Raw genomic sequence first — 20732 nt, forward strand, 5'->3', positions numbered from 1 at the left:
TTGTAGCACATAACATTACCCCCTTGATAGGCACACTGCTTTGAAGATCCACACACAACACATTCCAATCCGACAGCTTCCTGAGGCGTAGAGCACGCTCCCTTCTGGTCCACAGATGCACAGAAAACCAAAATAAGACCACTTCTCATTACTCTCACTGACGCCACCTCATCTTATCCACGATTTTCATAGACTTCTAAATGGATCTCCCAGGTAACTCCATTGATCCAAAACCCTCACTCCGACCCCAAAAGAATCAGAACAAGGATCGGATTTACTAGATTCCACTACCACTTAATTTGTCTTGTTTATTTTTGTAATCCAATTCCTCTCTCTCATCTCCACTCCAAGTATCATCTGCTTCAAACAGAACATCCGTTTCCGCCGTCTTCCTACCCTCCTCCACCCGCTTCTGTGTGTTTCAGTAGTCCTTCTCTATTTTAAGTGTAATAATGAAAAAGCATCTACTTTAGGGTTATTTTATAGCCCTTGTAGAAGTGTAGATCTAGGCTTATTCTGTGTCTGGGAAACAGCCATATGGGTACAGTATTGGCACACACATTAACCAAAAAAAGCTGGGGGAAAAATCCACTTGAACGCTCCCCCCACCTGTGGGACCATTCGTCTATCATCTCTGAGCTCCGACTTCTCCCACATTCTGAACTTTGACGTCACATACAAAGGATTTGATAACAGCATAACCTAGTTAAATGCCACAAAAAAAACACACAATAAAATACAATATATTCATTTGTTTACGAGGATGATATCTGTACTTGTATTTGATGGTTGTTGCAGCTTGTTTGCCATGAACTCATCTGCGTTATCAACGAGTTCAAAACACGTGAACTCTTTTCTTCCAGTTTACAAGTATTTGCCGAGTTTCCCACTTATCATGCAAGCAGCATAACCTGTGGTCACAGGCGTCATCTACTGATTGAGAGGATCACAGACGTGTACAGACGTTAACACGCTTGAATAATGCAAACACGGCAACAATGTCCATTAGTTTGATGATGTAAACTAGCGCTCTTGGTTCAAAGCTTCGTCTGCATATCCAGCATACATATTGATAACTGGTACGTGAACTGGAACTATTCATGCCACATCAAAAGATAATTCATTTCCAGGCCCGTAAAAAATGTTCGTCAAGATATCAAGGTGTAATTCGCACCTTGCTTGCAAACCATAACACAAAATATAGCTGACTTCAAAGCCTATAGTCATCCGAATCATTATTTGTCACGTCTCTCCCAGTTAAGATCATCTTTGCTCGATCCCCGAACCTGAGGTGTGGAGTTCCTTTTTTCATGGCACGGTGCCCCGGGTGAGTGGAGAATTCACTTAACGTCCAATGGAATTATCTAAAATGGTTTTAGCGCGTGCACTTTTATAAAATTAGATGTTTCTTCTTCTATACAATGTTGATCAGTACAATAAAACGAGTCCCAAATTGAAGGGAAACCGATTGTTTTCCATGAAATCAGCCAAAACAAGCTCAATAACTATATGCATGCACACACTTCTATTGAATATGCATTCATCTATATTGTAAATAAGCCTAGCCTACATTTTGATTTACCCAGATTATCAAAAGACTAGATTGACCACTCAAATACATTGTTATGTAGTTAGATTGCAAAAAAAAAGTCACATTGTTTGTATGAGTGTAGTTGATTAATTAATGTATACATAAAAAATATATAACAATTCAAATGTAATGATACTGAACTCAAAAGATTTGTCTGGATCAAGTGCCATTCCGTGACTAATGGCTAATACACCTTCTGTTTTTCCCTTTGTATCTTTTTGGTATCGAGTATTACGATACAAAATCTGGTACTGTTCTCAGTCATACAACACAACTCAGTTATGGCATAACAGTCATTCATTCATTCAACAAGAAATCAACATATATAGCAGCAAACAAAATAATATGCATTGAATTTACAATGAATTTCACCTTTGACCTTTCAAAGCCAAATCTACAGCTTCCACATTTGTATGACAAACTCTTAAACACCCCCCCCCCCACACACACCATAAAATTACATACGGTATGTTCTGTAATTGATGTCTCAAATTACACTTAAATTCTTCCAGAGTGATAAATGAAGTCTTCAGCTGTTATTGTTGGTCATTCACATCGTGTAATTGGTGCATCGTTACAACTTTGTTTTGGTGCATTGTTGGAAGAAGACCTTTTCCTAGGTGTATCGCAGTACGGTACGTTTTCCAGAAGAAGGCTCTCTCTAGGTCGGAGTTCTGTGAAATGAAAAGACACAGGAAACACTGGAGGCGAAAAATAGCCTAAACCCCTATTCATATCGTTCTTATATATGACTGCTGTAATTGTTGTGTTTGTCATTACCCAACGTGGCAAAAAAAATATAGCAAAAAATGGTTTTCCTTTTTTGATGTATTAGACTTGATTGTTTAAAAAGAAAATAACTTACGAATCCTATCTTCAGCTACATGCTCGGCTTGTACGACATCTTGACGAAGAAACACTTCCACACCAGCGGCCATTTTAATCATCTGGAAAAATACAGTAGAAATATGAACAATCTCTATTGTGCTCAGTCTCTAGACACAGCAATCAAATCAAATGTATTTATAAAGCCCTTTTTACATCAGCCGATGTCACAAAGTGCTGTACAGAAACCCAGCCTAAAACCCCAAACAGCAAGCAATGCAGATGTAGAGGCACGGTGGCTAGGAAAGACTGTTACCACATACCAGTTATCAATATGTATGCTGTATATGTAGACTAAGCTTTGAACTAAGAGGGCTAGCTCATATCATCGATAAGAATCCCCTTTCCTGATGAATGAATGCAAAGCCTACTATACCTGACTGATGCTTTCCTCCGAAGTCTCATTTTTGTTTTTCCTGAATTCCTCATTGATCTTTCGTCTTGCAGCTTATGGGGTTGAACATAAACATGTAAAATAAAAGCTAGTCAGGTCAAACAGCTGTTACAGTCACTGCTACTACACATATCGTATATAGTCAATGCCTCCTGGGTTTCAATTAGATTTTTTGTTGTTGTGATATTTGCGGTGTAAAATGCTAGATTTTGCTGCAGCTATTTTGACATTTTGCATGACAATGCAACAATTTTGTTCAATTTGTCACAAATGCACGGACAGAGTTTGTTGACATGTGGTTTGATTGAACCATACTATGCAGCAGCGTTGCAGTTCTTAACACAAACCGGTGCGCCTGGCACCTACTACCATACCCCGTTCAAAGGCACTTCAATATTTTGTCTTGCCCATTCACCCTCTGAATGGCACATATACACACTCCTCTCAATTGTCTCAAGGCTTTAAAAAATCCTTCTTTAACCTGTATCATCCCCTTCATCTACAATGATTTAAGTGGTTGAAGTGACATCAATAAGGGATCATAGCTTTCACCTGGATTCACCTGGTCAGTCTGTCATGGAAAGAGCAGGTGTTCTTAATGTTTTGTAATGCGTAACATTACCATATATTTAGCACTACACAACAGATTCCAATTAAAAATAATCAACTGTCTACTGTCTAGCAACTCATTTGATAATAGCCAACTAACTACCTGTCAATGCTCTGGTATCTTCTTTGAACAACTCCATTCTTGTTCTGTGCAGTGCTTTGAACACTCTGAGGACCTATGTAAAGAAACGATGAAATAACCTTTATCATACAACAATCTCTATTGCACTACAATAACACTGCAAACAATTATTCATTACCTTCAAGATGGCCAAGCCTAGGATTAGGTAAATTTGCTAATATAGCCAGCTAGGCTAGTTTACTAGCTTGCTAGCTAGTTCAAATGCTAAAACATGTGAGCTGGTTTATCTTATACGGCTATCCAGATAAACAAAAAAAAGACTATTTTTATATTGTTTTCAGTCGTATAAAAACCAAATGCTCTGGAAGCAATATATAATACAAAAACATGCCAAAATCTTAACGTTTTAACAATCACCTTCAAACGAGAAGCCATCTTGACTTTACAATTGAACCGACACGACAGTAAGCAATACAGGCACGATGCAACATTAGAGAGCGTATGGGATCATGAAGAATGATAGAGGCCTCTAGTGGCCAAAAGGCCGTTCTTATATGGGCAGCTCCATTGAGGGCTTCCATCCATTTTCACGTGGTCAACTGGGTGGGAGTTCCAACTTCATTGACGGATCCTTTTTTTAAATGTATTTTTATTATTTATTTTTTACCTTTATTTAACCAGGCAAGTCAGTTAAGAACAAATTCTTATTTTCAATGACGGCCTAGGAACAGTGGGTTAACTGCCTGTTCAGGGGCAGAACGACAGATTTGTACCTTGTCAGCTCGGGGGTTTGAACTTGCAACCTTCCGGTTACTAGTCCAACACTCTAACCACTAGGCTACCCTGCAGTCGTTCCTGTTGACCCTGTTGGAGCAGCAGCGGTGTGTGGGTAAAATCACTGGGAAAGCCAAGCCAGCAAAAAAGCCATATTATAACATATGTTGTGATAATTGTGTTGTTTGCTCTATAACCCATTTGTTCATACACCACCGTGATATACAATAAGGCCGTGACAACAAAAATGTTGTATCAAGGCTGCCCAAATGTGCCTAATTGGTTTATTAATACATTTTCAAGTTCATAACTGTGCACTCTCCTCAAACAATAGCATGGCATTCTTTCACTGTAATAGCTACTGTAAATTGGACAGTGCAGTTAGATTAACAAGAATTTAAGCTTTCTGCCCATATCAGATATGTCTATGTCCTGGAAAATGTTCCTGTTACTTAAAATGTCACGCTAATCACATTAGCCTACGTTAGCTCAACCGTCCCGTGAGGGCGGACACCAATCCCGTAGAGGTTAAAGATTTTAAAAACAATTTAGTCCAATCAATGTTGCTAAATACCATTGTGTCTGTCCATAGTACTGTCTGTCTGTCTGTCTGTCTGTCTGTCTGTCTGTCTGTCTGTCTGTCTGTGTATACCGTGCGTGTGCATACCGTGCGTGTGCATACCGTGCGTGCGCAAGTAAACAATTAAAAGTTGACTCACCCTACTTGTAGACTAGTTGTAAACACCAATGTCATCCTCCTCACTTTCATGTTGGCAAAATGGTCTATGGCTCTGTCATACAGTGTGCTTTTAGTTATTGTTGTCATAGGCTACCTAAATAAAATGCTTGGTAGCCTAGCTTCTTCACATGGGCAACAATGAACCAGCTCAGTTAGTTAGCTAGCTAGTTAAACTACTAGGCTACATATTGAACTGCAATCGTCTCAGGCCAGTGGCACAATATATTAATTTATGATTAGATAAAAATCGCTGTCATAATCATTGGCCTGTACAGCGAATTAAGTCAAAACCACAAGTTCAAATCCACATCCTCCATTCATCTCCATCTCCATCCAAAATGTAGGAAAGGGCCACTTTAGCAAGATATCTACTGCAGGACAGGACAAGCAGACCAGAAAAATACACGTTTATCTGAAAATTATGTTTTGCTTAGGATGTGATTTTATCAAGGGACGCTTGCTGGCATCAATCAATCAAATGCTACTGCGGCAACATGTCATACTGTTGTAGTTCCAGACTGCATCAGATACATGGGCTACACATACTGAGACAGAGGGGCGCTGTTTCACTCTGTCTCTGATGATTTCTCCACTGAGATTCAACCAGTTGTGAATTGACTGAAAATTCTGAAAACACAGTGAGACGAAAGATAAATTATTTAATAATAAAAAATTAAAAACTTTATTGGTCAAATATTTGAGGGAAGCCTGGCTTCCCTTGGCATCCATGAATAAACGCCACTGTGTTGGAGTCATGTCCAACCGGGTCATCACGAGGGATCAACCAATCGTGAATAAGAGAATGTACTACTTCAAAATGCCCATGCTGTCACAGACTCTATAATGGCACAGATACAAAGAAGAGTCCTCTAATATTGAAGGAATGTGTCTTGTGTGGATCTGCGTAACAGTGACACCTATAAAGGGGGTTATCTCTGGAGTGGAATGGCGCTAGAAATGAACGCAGAGGATTTAATTGAAGAAGTAGATGCAGTGGTATGGTGACCCGTATGGTGAATGCAGTGGTTGGTGCACGCTGACTGACCCGTACGGTGAATGTAGTGGTTGCTGCACGCCGACTGACCCGTACGGTGAATGTAGTGGTTGCTGCACGCCGACTGACCCGTACGGTGAATGTAGTGGTTGGTGCACGCCGACTGACCCGTACGGTGAATGTAGTGGTTGGTGCACGCCGACTGACCCGTACGGTGAATGTAGTGGTTGGTGCACGCCGACTGACCCGTACGGTGAATGTAGTGGTTGCTGCACGCCAACTGACCCGTATGGTGAATGTAGTGGTAGGTGCACGCCGACTGACCCGTACGGTGAATGTAGTGGTTGGTGCACGCCGACTGACCCGTACGGTGAATGTAGTGGTTGGTGCACGCTTACTGACCCATATGGTGAATGTAGTGGTTCCTGCACGCCAACTGACCCGTACGGTGAATGTAGTGGTAGGTGCACGCCGACTGACCCGTATGGTGAATGTAGTGGTTGGTGCACGCCGACTGACCCGTACGGTGAATGTAGTGGTAGGTGCACGCCGACGAAACACTCCAACCATTCTTTTGTTCTTTGAAGAAGAGTCGCTTGTATATTTGGGTTATGTGAGATGCCCTGTAACAACAGGATCATGACATGTTGCATGTTAATAAGGTGGACTTTATTGTTAAAAAGGTGTTGTTTATTTGGTCAGTCGGCATTGGTTATGAACGGCACAGCGCTAACAAAGAGGAAATCTGAGAAAACAGGCATTGTTGTGAATGCGGCGCAATGTTTTAATGTGACTCAGGGATTTTACAATTTAGGCATTACAAAGAATCCTGTCGACAAATTTTCCATCCTCACAGGCTCCTTAGCCTGTGTAGGGATGTGATTTGGACTATGACTGAAGGAGTGGGATGGGTTTTTGGATTCATTTTATTTTTGTATTGTACAGCGCATTCGGAAAGTATTCAAACCCTTTGACTTGTTCCACATTTTGTTACGTTACAGCCTTATTCTAAAATTGATTTTTATTTTTTAAATCCTTGTTGTGTCGAGACACAGATCTGTGAAAAGGTACAAAAAAAATTCTGCAGCTTTGAAGGTCCCCAAAGATAAAGTGGCCTCCATCATTCTTAAATGGAAGAAGTTTGGAACCACCAAGACTCTTACTAGAGCTGGCCGCCCGCCCAATCTGAGCAATCGGGAGAAGGGCCTTGGTCAGGGAGGTGACTAAAAACCCGATGGTCACTCTGACAGAGCTCCAGAGTTCCTCTGTGAAGACTGGAGAACCTTCCAGAAGGACAACCATCTCTGCAGAACTCCACCAATCAGGCCTTTATGGTAGAGTGGCCAGACGGAAGCCACTCCTCAGTAAAAGGCACATGACAGCCCGCTTGGAGTTTACCAAAAGAAACTAGATTCTCTGGTCTGATGACACCAAGATTGTACTCTTTGGCCTGAATGCTAAGCGTCACGTCTGGAGGAAACCTGGCACCATCCCTACAGTGAAGCATGGTGGTGGCAGCATCATGCTGTGGGGATGTTTGTAAGCGGCAGGGACTGAGAGACTAGTCAGGATCGAGGCAAAGATGAAAGGTGTGAAGTACAGAGAGATCCTTGTTGAAAAGCTGCCCCAGAGCACTCAGGACCTCAGACTGGGGCGAAGGTTCACCTTCCGACAGGACAAAAACCCTAAGCACACAGCCAAGACAGCGCAGGAGTGGCTTCGGAACACGTCCCTGAATGTCCTTGAGTGGCCCAGCCAGAGCCCGTACTTGAATCTGATCGAACATCTCTGGAGAGAACTGAAAATAGCTGTGCAGCGACACTTCCCATCCAACCCGACAGAGCTTGAGAGGATCTACAGAGAAGAATGGGAGAAACTCCCCAAATACAGGTGTGCCAAGCTTGTAGCGTCATACCCAAGAAGACTCGAGGCTGTAATCGCTGCCAAAGGTTCTTCAACAAAGTACTGAGTAAAGGATCTGAATGCTTATGAATGTGATATTTCCGTTGTTTATTTTTAATACATTTGAAGAAGAAAAATTATAAACAGTTTTTGCTTTGTCTTTATGGGGTATTGTGTGTAGATTTATGAGATTTTTACAAATGTTTTATCCATGTTACAATAAGGCTGTAACGTAACAAAATGTGGAAAAAAATCAAATGTTCTGAATATTTTCCAAACGCACTATATTTGATGTTGTTTTTTTGCGAAAGAGACAGGTTGAGGTCCCGTCCATCTAGACCGCCGGCCTGATGTTAGATCAGTTAGGGTCAAAGTAATGGTGATTTAAATGTTTGTTTTTTTTTAAATAGTGGTATATATACTGAGTGTACAAAACATTGTGAGCAGCTAGGCTGTCCATGACATAAACTGACCAGATGAATCCAGGTGAAAGCTACGATCCCTTATTGATGTCACTTGTTAAATCCACTTCAATCAGTGTAGATGAAGGGGAGGAGACAGGTTAAAGAAGGAGTTTTAAACTCTTAGATAATTGAGACATGGCTTGTGTATGTGTGCCATTCAGAGGGTGAATGGGCAAATGGGCAAGACAAAAGATTCAAGTGTCTTTGAACGGGGTATGGTAGTAGGTGCCAGGCGCACCAGTTTGTGTCAAAAACAAGGGGGGGTCAACTCAATATTAGGAAAGTGGTTCTTCATGTTTTGTGTAGGGTGAGTTGGTGGTGCACATTTTGTTATTTTTCACCTTCCCTTTTAGTTTTATATCACAAAATGTAACGTGATCGACCATACACTACAGCACAGTCGGTGGCGTCATAGATAAACAAAACGTGCGAACGCCATAATATCGAAGAAGTCCTCTATCACTGTAAAAAAATGAGGTTAGCCAGAGGGCGTATTCATTCTGTTGCAAAACGTTTTTTAAACGGAAGCCAACAGAACGAGACGGGGAGGAACCTCGCTGAATTTGTCCAATATAAACTCTCGTTTTAGTTGCTGGACTAATGGTTACACCAAACATGTTTTAACTAACCCAAAATAGACCACAGTCTGTCGTTTCCAACAGGAACAGATGAGTCCTGGTGGGCATATCTAAGCACAAGTTAGCGAGATCTTATTGGCGCGTTCTAGCAAATATTTGCATGTTTCGGTTTGAGAACGCCTGTGCAGTGTGCAATACCTAAATTCCCTTCTGCACTCCGAAACAACGCGAGTTTTGTTTTACTTTGGGAAAGGGTAAAGTCTACAAACCTTAGTCCACTCTGTTCATAACATATTATAGTTTTAAGAACAGAAAACTCTATTGAGATCAAATGTTTAATCTATGAGAAAATGTGCAGAATTTCGGCCAAAATTGTTCTATCTCTGCTTCCGCGCCCACCGTGTTTACACGTATGAAGTGCTGATACCACAGAGTTTCTAAACCCAGAGGTGCAACATCGCGAGACTTTCGGGAACGCTTGCGAAGCCGACCAAGCGGAGGGTTTTTGGGAGAAGTAAATGAGAAAAGTAAAACATTCTTCCTTAGTTGTTAATTTTCTCGAAAGCTAAAGGCTCAACTAGATTTGAGCCAATGCCTTAACTATCCGAACTTGTTATTACTCCAACTGACAAACTGACACGTTTTAATTTGTCAAAAGCAACTTTATATCGAAGGTGTACCTTTGATTTGACGGCCTGCACATGCGCTGTGTGGCGCGAGAGCCCGATGACGTGTTTATACGCATGATTTTTGCTTGTCAACTTGACCATGACATCTATTGTGTGACTTCTATTGTATAAGCAGTTTTAGCCTGTCTCCATACTGTCTTCGATGATACAGCACGTTCTTATTATACCTCAGTGATACAGACAATCCAAAAATGGCATTCAATATTTTTAAACAATCGTTGTGTGCCAGTTTTGGCGTTCTGCAGAGCCCATAAACTTTAACCTTTGAGGCAGAGGTTTAAGCGCATGCGTACTACAAAGACCAACGTCTAGCGCCATGGCGGATGAGATAGCAAAAGCTCAGGTTGCCCAGCCCGGCGGTGATACAATCTTCGGCAAAATCATTCGCAAGGAGATTCCTGCAAAAATATTATTTGAAGATGATCAGGTATGAATTCATAGTTTGTATTGATATGCTTATTTTCATGCAAACACCATTAATCTAGTTAACCACACAGTATGGTACGGTTAAGCCACCAAGCGAGCTAGATATTGACACACCAGTTGTCAATGAATCCGTTATTACCCACAAATGCAAGTGGGGTAGTTAGCTGGCTGTAAGTAAACTGTCAAATCAGGGACGTCAAGCGTTCAGAAATGTATGTCATTGTTGTAAAAATGTGAGTGTGCTACGTTTAATAAAATATTTAATTACTTTTAACATATTTCAATTATTTTAAATATCGCAAATGTCCCTATTGTGGACAACGTGTTACTGCTAAATTACACAAGCTTGCATTTTCAACTCATTCTTTTACTTCAGATTGGAGATGCTAAAAAGTGTATAATCTTTTTGGTTTTGGTACCATAGACAGACGTGCATTTAAAAAAAATCTGTCGCAGGACTTGAAGGGAGACTCAAAATATGACGTGGATGCAGAAATTGAAAAGCATAATGGGGCAATTTCCACAACAATTTACCAGCCATTTACACTATACAAGCAGCACTCACATAGCCACGCTAGCTTCTCCCTCATGTGAGTGCTAACAAGTTAGCAAGCAAGGTAGGTAGCGTTACCCATGAACAACCAATCCAGTATGGGTTGGAAGCCATGGTGCGCTTTGATTGGTTACTTGCGTCACGATTAGAGGCGCATTATTTTTCAACGCAGATACCGATTATTAGAGGACCTGCAGATTTGTATATATTTTTGTAATAATTACAATTACAACAATACTGAATGAACACTTTTATTTGAACCTAATATATTACATAAATAAAATCTATTTAGTCTCAAATAATAAAACATGCTCAATTTGATTTAAATAATGCAAAAACAGTGTTGGTGAAGAAAGTAAAAGTGCAATATGTGCCATGTAAAAAAAGCTAACGTTTAAGTTCCTTGCTCAGAACATGAGAACATAGGAAAGCTGGTGGTTCAATATTCCCAGTTAAGAAGTTCTAGGTTGTAGTTATTATAGGATTATTTCTCTCTGTACCATATGTATTTCATATACCTTTGACGATTGAATGTTCTAATAGGCACTTTATTATTGCCAGCCTAATCTACATTTTACATTTACATTTAAGTAATTTGGCAGACGCTCTTATCCAGAGCGACTTACAAATTGGTGAATTCACCTTATGACATCCAGTGGAACAGCCACTTTACAATAGTGCATCTAAATCATTTAAGGGGGGGTGAGAAGGATTACTTTATCCTATCCTAGGTATTCCTTGAAGAGGTGGGGTTTCAGGTGTCTCCGGAAGGTGGTGATTGACTCCGCTGTCCTGGCGTCGTGAGGGAGTTTGTTCCACCATTGGGGGGCCAGAGCAGCGAACAGTTTTGACTGGGCTGAGCGGGAACTGTACTTCCTCAGTGGTAGGGAGGCGAGCAGGCCAGAGGTGGATGAACGCAGTGCCCTTGCTTGGGTGTAGGGCCTGATCAGAGCCTGGAGGTACTGCGGTGCCGTTCCCCTCACAGCTCCGTAGGCAAGCACCATGGTCTTGTAGCGGATGCGAGCTTCAACTGGAAGCCAGTGGAGAGAGCGGAGGAGCGGGGTGACGTGAGAGAACTTGGGAAGGTTGAACACCAGACGGGCTGCGGCGTTCTGGATGAGTTGTATTTAATGGCACAGGCAGGGAGCCCAGCCAACAGCGAGTTGCAGTAATCCAGACGGGAGATGACAAGTGCCTGGATTAGGACCTGCACCGCTTCCTGTGTGAGGCAGGGTCGTACTCTGCGGATGTTGTAGAGCATGAACCTACAGGAACGGGCCACCGCCTTGATGTTAGTTGAGAACGACAGGGTGTTGTCCAGGATCACGCCAAGGTTCTTAGCGCTCTGGGAGGAGGACACAATGGAGTTGTCAACCGTGATGGCGAGATCATGGAACGGGCAGTCCTTCCCCGGGAGGAAGAGCAGCTCCGTCTTGCCGAGGTTCAGCTTGAGGTGGTGATCCGTCATCCACACTGATATGTCTGCCAGACATGCAGAGATGCGGTCGCCACCTGGTCATCAGAAGGGGGAAAGGAGAAGATTAATTGTGTGTCGTCTGCATAGCAATGATAGGAGAGACCATGTGAGGTTATGACAGAGCCAAGTGACTTGGTGTATAGCGAGAATAGGAGAGGGCCTAGAACAGAGCCCTGGGGGACACCAGTGGTGAGAGCGCGTGGCGAGGAGACAGATTCTCGCCACGCCACCTGGTAGGAGCGAACTGTCAGGTAGGACGCAATCCAAGCGTGGGCCGCGCCGGAGATGCCCAACTCGGAGAGGGTGGAGAGGAGGATCTGATGGTTCACAGTATCGAAGGCAGCCGATAGGTCTAGAAGGATGAGAGCAGAGGAGAGAGAGTTAGCTTTAGCAGTGCGGAGCGCCTCCGTGATACAGAGAAGAGCAGTCTCAGTTGAATGACTAGTCTTGAAACCTGACTGATTTGGATCAAGAAGGTCATTCTGAGAGAGATAGCGGGAGAGCTGGCCAAGGACGGCACGTTCAAGAGTTTTGGAGAGAAAAGAAAGAAGGGATACTGGTCTGTAGTTGTTGACATCGGAGGGATCGAGTGTAGGTTTTTTCGAGTGTAGGAATCCCCCTCCCCCCCTCCTCCCTCTCTGCAGATGACTTCGTCAACCATTTTGAAAAGAAATGCTTGACTCTCGCTCTCTCGAAGACGGAAGGGACGTAGCCAGAGGTCAGGGATGAGTTGATGAGTGAGGTGAGGTAGGGGAGAAGGTCTCTGGAAATGGTCTGGAGAAGAGAGGAGGCGATAGGGTCAAGCGGGCAGGTTGTTGGGCGGCCGGCCGTCACAAGAAGCAAGATTTCATCTGGAGAGAGAGGGGAGAAAGAGGTCAGAGCACAGGGTAGGGCAGTGTGAGCAGAACCAGCGGTGTCGTTTGACTTGGCAAACGAGGATCGGATGTCGTCGACCTTCTTTTCAAAATGGTTGACGAAGTCATCTGCAGAAGGTGGCAAAGAGCTTCCTAGGGTTAGAGGCAGATGCTTGGAATTTAGAGTGGTAGAAAGTGGCTTTAGCAGCAGAGACAGAGGAGGAAAATGTAGAGAGGAGGGAGTGAAAGGATGCCAGGTCCGCAGGGAGGCGAGTTTTCCTCCATTTCCGCTCGGCTGCCCGGAGCCCTGTTCTGTGAGCTCGCAATGAGTCGTCGAGCCACGGAGCGGGAGGGGAGGACCGAGCCGGCCTGGAGGATAGGGGACATAGAGAGTCAAAGGATGCAGAAAGGGAAGAGAGGAGGGTTGAGGAGGCAGAATCAGGAGAAAGGTTGGAGAAGGTTTGAGCAGAGGGAAGAGATGATAGGATGGAAGAGGAGAGAGTAGCGGGGGAGAGAGAGCGAAGGTTGGGACGGCGCGATACCATCCGAGTAGGGGCAGTGTGGGAAGTGTTGGATGAGAGCGAGAGGGAAAAGGATACAAGGTAGTGGTCAGAGACTTGGAGGGGAGTTGCAATGAGGTTAGTGGAAGAACAGCATCTAGTAAAGATGAGGTCGAGCGTATTGCCTGCCTTGTGAGTAGGGGGGAAGGTGAGAGGGTGAGGTCAAAAGAGGAGAGGAGTGGAAAGAAGGAGGCAGAGAGGAATGAGTCAAAGGTAGACGTGGGGAGGTTAAAGTCGCCCAGGACTGTGAGAGGTGAGCCGTCCTCAGGAAAGGAGCTTATCAAGGCATCAAGCTCATTGATGAACTCTCCGAGGGAACCTGGAGGGCGATAAATGATAAGGATGTTAAGCTTGAAAGGGCTGGTAACTGTGACAGCATGGAATTCAAAGGAGGCGATAGACAGATGGGTAAGGGGAGAAAGAGAGAATGACCACTTGGGAGAGATGAGGATCCCGGTGTCACCACCCCGCTGACCAGAAGCTCTCGGGGTGTGCGAGAACACGTGGGTGGACGAAGAGAGAGCGGTAGGAGTAGCAGTGTTATCTGTGGTGATCCATGTTTCCGTCAGTGCCAAGAAGTCGAGGGACTGGAGGGAGGCATAGGCTGAGATGAACTCTGCCTTGTTGGCCGCAGATCGGCAGTTCCAGAGGCTACCGGAGACCTGGAACTCCACGTGGGTCGTGCGCGCTGGGACCACCAGATTAGGGTGGCCGCGGCCACGCGGTGTGGAGCGTTTGTATGGTCTGTGCAGAGAGGAGAGAACAGGGATAGATAGACACATAGTTGACAGGCTACAGAAGAGGCTACGCTAATGCAAAGGAGATTGGAATGACAAGTGGACTACACGTCTCGAATGTTCAGAAAGTTAAGCTTACGTAGCAAGAATCTTATTGACTAAAATGATTGAAATGATACAGTACTGCTGGAGTAGGCTAGCTGGCAGTGGCTGCGTTGTTGACTTTGTAGGCTAGCTGGCAGTGGCTGCGTTGTTGACACTACACTAATCAAATCGTTCCTTTGAGTGAATAGTTTCTACAGTGCTGCTATTCGGGGGCTAGCTGGCTAGCTAGCAGTGTTGATTACGTTACGTTACGTTAAAAGAATGACAATAGCTGGCTAGCTAACCTAGAAAATCGCTCTAGACTACACAATTGTCTATGATACAAAGACGGCTATGTAGCTAGCTAGCTACGATCAAACAAATCAAACCGTTGTACTGTAATGAAGTGAAATGAAAATGTGATACTACCTGTGGAGCGAAGCGGAATGTAGACCGGGTTGTTGAAGTTCTATTCTATTCGGTAGACGTTGGCTAGCTGTTGGCTAGCTAGCTAGCAGTATCTCCTACGTTAAGGACGACAAATAGCTGGCTAGCTAACCTCGGTAAATTAAGATAATCACTCTAAGTCTACACACTCTAAACTACACAATTATCTTGGATACGAAGACAGCAAAGACAACTATGTAGCTAGGTAACACTACACTAATCAAGTCGTTCAGTTGAGTGTAATAGTTTCTACAGTGACGGTGGACGTTAGCTAGCTGCTGGGCAGATAGCAGTGTAGACGACGAAATACGATAATTACGCAATTATCTTTGATACAAAGACGGCTATGTAGCTAGCTAAGGAGAGATTGCTAAGATTAGACAAATCAAACCGTTGTACCGTTGTACTATAATGAAATGTAATGAAAAGTTATACTACCTGCGGACCGAAGTGTAGATGCGACCGCTCGCTCCAACCCGGAACCGGAAACAGGGAGTTGATAGGCTTGAAGTCATAAACAGCGCTGTGAATCAAGCGTTGCTAAGAGCTGCTGGCAAACGCAGTAAAGTTTGAATGAATGCTTACGAGCCTACTGCCGCCTACCACCGCTAAGTCAGACTGCTCTATCAAATCATAGACTTAATAATAATATAATAAACACAGAAATACGAGCCGTTGGTTGTTAATATGGTCAAATCAGGAAACTATCATTTCGAAAACAAAACGTTTATTCTTTCAGTGAAATACGGAACCGTTCCGTATTTTATTGAATGGGCTGTTACATTGCACAAACTTCAATGTTATGTCATAATTATGTAAAATTCTGGCAAATTAGTTCGCAACAAACGCAAGAGAAGTGACACAATTTCCCTAGTTAATATTGCCTGCTAACATGAATTTCTTAACTAAATATGTAGGTTTAAATAATATATACTTCTGTGTATTGATTTTAAGAAAGGCATGGATGTTTATGGTGAGGTACATTGGTGCAACGATAGTGATTTTGTTAAATCATCCCCCGTTTGGCAAAGTAGGCTGTGATTCGATGATAAATTAACAGGCACAGCATAGATTATATGCAACACAGGACAAGCTAGTTAACCTAGTAATATCATCAACCATGTGTAGTTAACTAGTGATTATGTTAAGATTGATTGTTTTTTATAAGATAAGTTTAATGCTAGCTAGCAACTTACCTTGGCTCCATGCTGCACTCGCGTAACAGGTGGCCATGCTGATTAATCGGTCGACCTCTAGTCACAATATCACAGAGGATTTCAATAAAGTTCCTCTTTCCCGAACTTTAGTTCAGCTCCCTCGCCATGTTCTCATCGCTCAACGGTCCCCCTGCCCACTCTGCTTCTCTCGCTTTCCTTCCATTGAAAGTGAATGTCTGCCGATGTGTAAATGGTGCATAAGATTGTTGTAGCGCGAGGCTTAGCTTCTCTGCTATTTTGGTGCCCTGGTTACCGTGCTTTAAACAGCGTGACGCAAACCTGTGAACTGTGTGTGTGAGAGAGCGAAGTCTTGCATCCCTCACATCTCCGGAACAGTGGGTTAACTGCCTTGTTCAGGGGCAGAAGGACAGATTTTTACCTTGTCAGCTCGGGGATTTGATCTGGCAACCTTTTGGTTACTATTTCAACGCTCTAACCACTAGGCTACATGACGCCCCAAACCATGAACAACAACAGGGTGTTTTTTTTCTATTTATTTTACCCTGTTTTTCTTCCCAAATTCAATCTTTTCTCATCGCTGCAACTCTTCAACGGGGTCGAGAAGTGAAGGTCGAGTTATGCTTTCTCAGAAACTTAACCCGCCTAACCGTGCTCCTTAACACCCGCAAGATTAACCCGGAAACCAGCCGCACCAATGTATCGGTGGAAACTCCGTTCAACTGGCAACCGGGGTCAGCCTGCAGGCACCCGGCCCACCACAAGGAGTCGCTAGAGTGCAATAAGCCACCCCTCCCCTAACTCTGACGACGCTGGGCCAATTGTGCGCCGTCCTATTGGACTCCTGGCCACGACTGGTTGTGATACACCCTGGGATCGAACCCGGGTCTGTAGTAACGCCTCAAAAGTTTTGAGAATGACAAATACTAATTTCCACAAAGTTTGCTGCTTCAGTGTCTTTAGATATTTTTGTCAGATGTTACTATGGAATACTGAAGTATAATTACAAGCATTTCATAAGTGTCAAAGGCTTTTATTGACAATTACATGAAGTTGATGCAGAGTCAATATTTGCACTGTTGACCCTTCTTGTTCAAGACCTCTGCAATCCGCCCTGGCATGCTGTCAATTAACTTCTGGGCCACATCCTGACTTGCAGCCCATTCTTGCATAATCAATGCTTGGACTTTGTCAGAATTTGTGGATTTGTTTGTCCACCCACCTCCTTGAGGATTGACCACAAGTCATGGACCCAAAATATCAATGTTTTGTTCCCCGAGCCACTTATTTTTTCCTTATGGCAAGATGCTCCATCATGCTGGAAAAGGCATTGTTCATCACCAAACTGTTCCTGGATAGTTGGGAAAAGTTGCTCTCTGAGGATGTGTTGGTACCATTCTTTATTCATGGCTGTGTTCTTAGGCAAAATTGTGAATGAGCCCACTCCCTTGGCTGAGAAGCAACCCCACACATGCATGATCTCAGGCTGCTTTACTGTTGGCATGACACAGATCTGATGGTAGCGCTCACCTTGTCTTCTCCGGACAAGCTTTTTTCTGGATGCCCCAAACAATCGGAAAGTGGATTCATCAGAGAAAATGTCTTTACCCCAGTCCTCAGCAGTCCAATCCCTGTACCTTTTGCAGAATATCAGTCTGTCCCTAATGTTTTTCCTGGAGAGAGGTGGCTTCTTTGCTGCCCTTCTTGACACCAGGCCATCCTCCAAAAGTCTTTGCCTCACTGTGCGTGCAGTTGCACTCACACCTGCCTGCTGCATTTCCTGAGCAAGCTCTGTACTGGTGGTACCCCGATCCCGCAGCTGAATCAACTTTAGGAGACGGTCCTGGCTCTTGCTGGACTTTCTTGGGCGCCTTGAAGCTTTCTTCACAACAATTGAACCGCTCTCCTTGAAGTTCTTGTTGATCCGATAAATAGTTGATATAGGTGCAATCTTACTGGCAGTAAGCAATGATGACGGCACGTGTTTCCTTGCAGGTAACCATGATTGACAGAGGAAGAACAATGATTCCAAGCACCAATCACCTTTTGAAGCTTCCAGTCTGTTATTCGAACTCAATCAGCATGACAGAGTGATCTCCAGCCTTGTCCTCATCAACACTCACACCTGTGTTAACGAGAGAATCACTGACATGATGTCAGCTGGTCCTTTTGTGGCAGGGCTGAAATGCAGTGGAAATGTTTTTGGGGGATTCAGTTGATTTGCATGTCAGAGGGACGTTGCAATTAACTGCAATTCATTTGATCATTCTTCGTAACATTCTGTAGTATATGCAAATTGCCATCATACAAACTGAGGCAGCAGACTTTGAAAATTAATATTTGTGTCATTCTCAACTTTTGGCCACGACTGTAGAGCTGTTAACTAATATGTATTTTCTATTAACTTTTTTCCGTGTGTGTTTTCAGTGCATAGCCTTCCATGATGTTACCCCACAGGCCCCTACTCATTTTTTGGTTGTCCCAAGAAAACCAATTGTGCAACTGTCAAAAGCGGAGGACAGTGATGCGGCTGTAAGTATGACACCACCTCAACTCATTCATTCAGTTGCATCGGTTCTATAACCTAGACCAGTGACAAACCCCCGATCCCGGGAGAGCTACAGTTGTGTAAGCTTCTGTTCCATCCCAGCACTAACACAGCTGGTTTAACTGGTCAATCTAAACATTGAAACCTTGATTGGTTGTCTGTTGTGTTAGTGTTGGGTCGGAAATAAAAACCCTTTGAAGTGTTGCTCTGTAGGGATGGATTGGTTGACAAATGTAGTAGACAATCAATGGCCAGCAGATGGAACTCATTACCTATTGGAAACCTGCCAGAAAACGTCCCTATGACTCAAGGATTTAGTTCTGTTATGGGTGTAGCCTACGTTATTATTCAGCTCATGTTTCAGATGTAAAGAACATTGGAGACCTGTTAACATGAAGCCTAATCAATTCTACAATGTTTAATGCTTTATGAGTCATGATCAGTTAAGGATTTTGGCATTTTTATAAAAAAAATAATAATAATAATTTTATATCCATAGTTGCTAATGGATAGTTTTAGTCACTTTAAGCAGTGATTTCTCAGAACGTTTGGCCTGAATGGGATTCCAGCGCTTAGGATTTGCAATAAATAGTCATGATTCTTGTTTTGTTTCATTAAGGTTTGTCTATCATGTGTTGCTGCCATGCTATGTTGTGTCTCTCTTGTTGTGATGTGTGTTTTGTCCTATATATATATATATATATTTGCACTGTTGACCCTTCTTGTTCAAGACCTCTGCAATTTGTCAATTAACTTTACATCCTTTTTTGCATCAATGCTTGGAGACCTGTCCCCGCAGGAGGCCTTTTGGTATGCCTTCTTGTAAACAAGAATTTGTTCTGAACTGACTTGTCTAGTTAAATAAAGTACATTTTTCTTTCTTTGTGATGTCATAGCTCCTGGGCCACATGATGATAGTGGCCAAGAAGTGTGCCGAGCAGATCGGCCTGCCCAAGGGCTACAGGCTGATCTTGAACGACGGGCCCGACGGTGGCCAGTCCGTCTACCACATCCACATCCACGTGATGGGCGGACGCCAGTTGGGCTGGCCCCCCGGCTAACTGTCCACACAGACCGTCTACCGGTCTGACTACCATCCGTCATCTCTTTATCCCCAGATAGTCCAATGCTGTCCCGATGCGACTTATTTCTCTGTCAGTCTGTCACGTAGACCAGCGACTTATTTCACTGTCAGTCTGTCACGTAGACCAACTACTTATTTCACTTTCAGTCTGTCACGTAGACCAACTACTTATTTCACTTTCAGTCTGTCACGTAGACCTACTACTTATTTCACTGTCAGTCTGTCACGTAGACCTAATGTGATGATATATCAATGGTAAATAAATGCACTTCAAGCCCCACAGTGTGATTGACATTTCTTCTCCTTTAATCTCCCAGAGACAGGAAATGTTTGGTTTATTCTGGTCTTGTCTGAATGGCCATTTATTTATGATGGAATGGGAATTTAAATGCTCTCTACTATAACCTGCATGAATTTAACTGGTGTAGCGAGCATGGCGCTGCCTACTTTGCTGTTTGTGCTGTGTGAGCGCTCCTGCCTACAGTTGCCGTGAGGGGAATAATTATCGCTGCACTTGAAGTTGCCAATCGATGAGTTTATTTAGCTTTTTTTAATTGAATGCTTTTTCTGTTTCCATTGTTCCCTTTGTGAAAGTTTGGACTCTTAGCAGCACGTGCGCGCACACACAAAGAATGAACATTATGCATGAGTAATCCCTCTCTTGTGCAAATTTGAGCTGCTTAGCTCCGATTGTATGAATCACTAGTCGGCTTCACCGTGCACCTTGTCGGTTTTAACACACTGCCGCTAAAAATGTCGATGTAATTTACATGCAAATACAAGCCCCAAGTTAAAACGGATGCCAGTCGAAGAGCTTTTCTATAAGGTTGTTCACGTATGCCAGGTTTTAGACTTTCAAATCACTAAAAACAATTCGAGAGTAAGAACTAATTAAAAGTTCTCTGGAATTAAACATTTTGAATTCTAATCTGCCAAATGGACCACAGATCCTGTGAGAGTGAGTTGTTGGGAGCTAAAAATAGCCGATTGTAGTGTGCGTAAAGGCCACAAGGGGGCGGTGCGAGTGGAAGGAATTGGCATGCACCTCAGTTGCACTGCAGGAGAACAAAGGATGGTGTGAAGCAG

The 20732-nt window shown here is 43.4% G+C and overlaps 2 protein-coding genes across 2 annotated transcripts; one reads left to right on the forward strand and one right to left on the reverse strand.

Moving 5' to 3' along the window:
* Positions 1-732: 732 nt before the first annotated feature.
* Positions 733-4070, reverse strand: lyrm7 (LYR motif containing 7). Its single transcript, XM_064943559.1, has 5 exons — positions 3979-4070; positions 3583-3655; positions 2853-2923; positions 2457-2538; positions 733-2265 (listed from the first exon to the last, which is right to left on the reverse strand). The coding sequence occupies exons 1-5, from the start codon at positions 3994-3996 to the stop codon at positions 2138-2140; spliced, it is 372 nt and encodes a 123-aa protein (XP_064799631.1). The 5' UTR covers positions 3997-4070; the 3' UTR covers positions 733-2137.
* Positions 4071-9911: 5841 nt separating this feature from the next.
* hint1 (histidine triad nucleotide binding protein 1) lies at positions 9912-19926 on the forward strand. Its single transcript, XM_064943561.1, has 3 exons — positions 9912-10128; positions 18442-18546; positions 19459-19926. The coding sequence occupies exons 1-3, from the start codon at positions 10018-10020 to the stop codon at positions 19621-19623; spliced, it is 381 nt and encodes a 126-aa protein (XP_064799633.1). The 5' UTR covers positions 9912-10017; the 3' UTR covers positions 19624-19926.
* Positions 19927-20732: the final 806 nt, after the last annotated feature.

The sequence above is a fragment of the Oncorhynchus masou genome, chromosome 28 (assembly GCF_036934945.1).
Source record: "Oncorhynchus masou masou isolate Uvic2021 chromosome 28, UVic_Omas_1.1, whole genome shotgun sequence".
NCBI classification, from domain to species: Eukaryota; Metazoa; Chordata; class Actinopteri; order Salmoniformes; family Salmonidae; genus Oncorhynchus; species Oncorhynchus masou.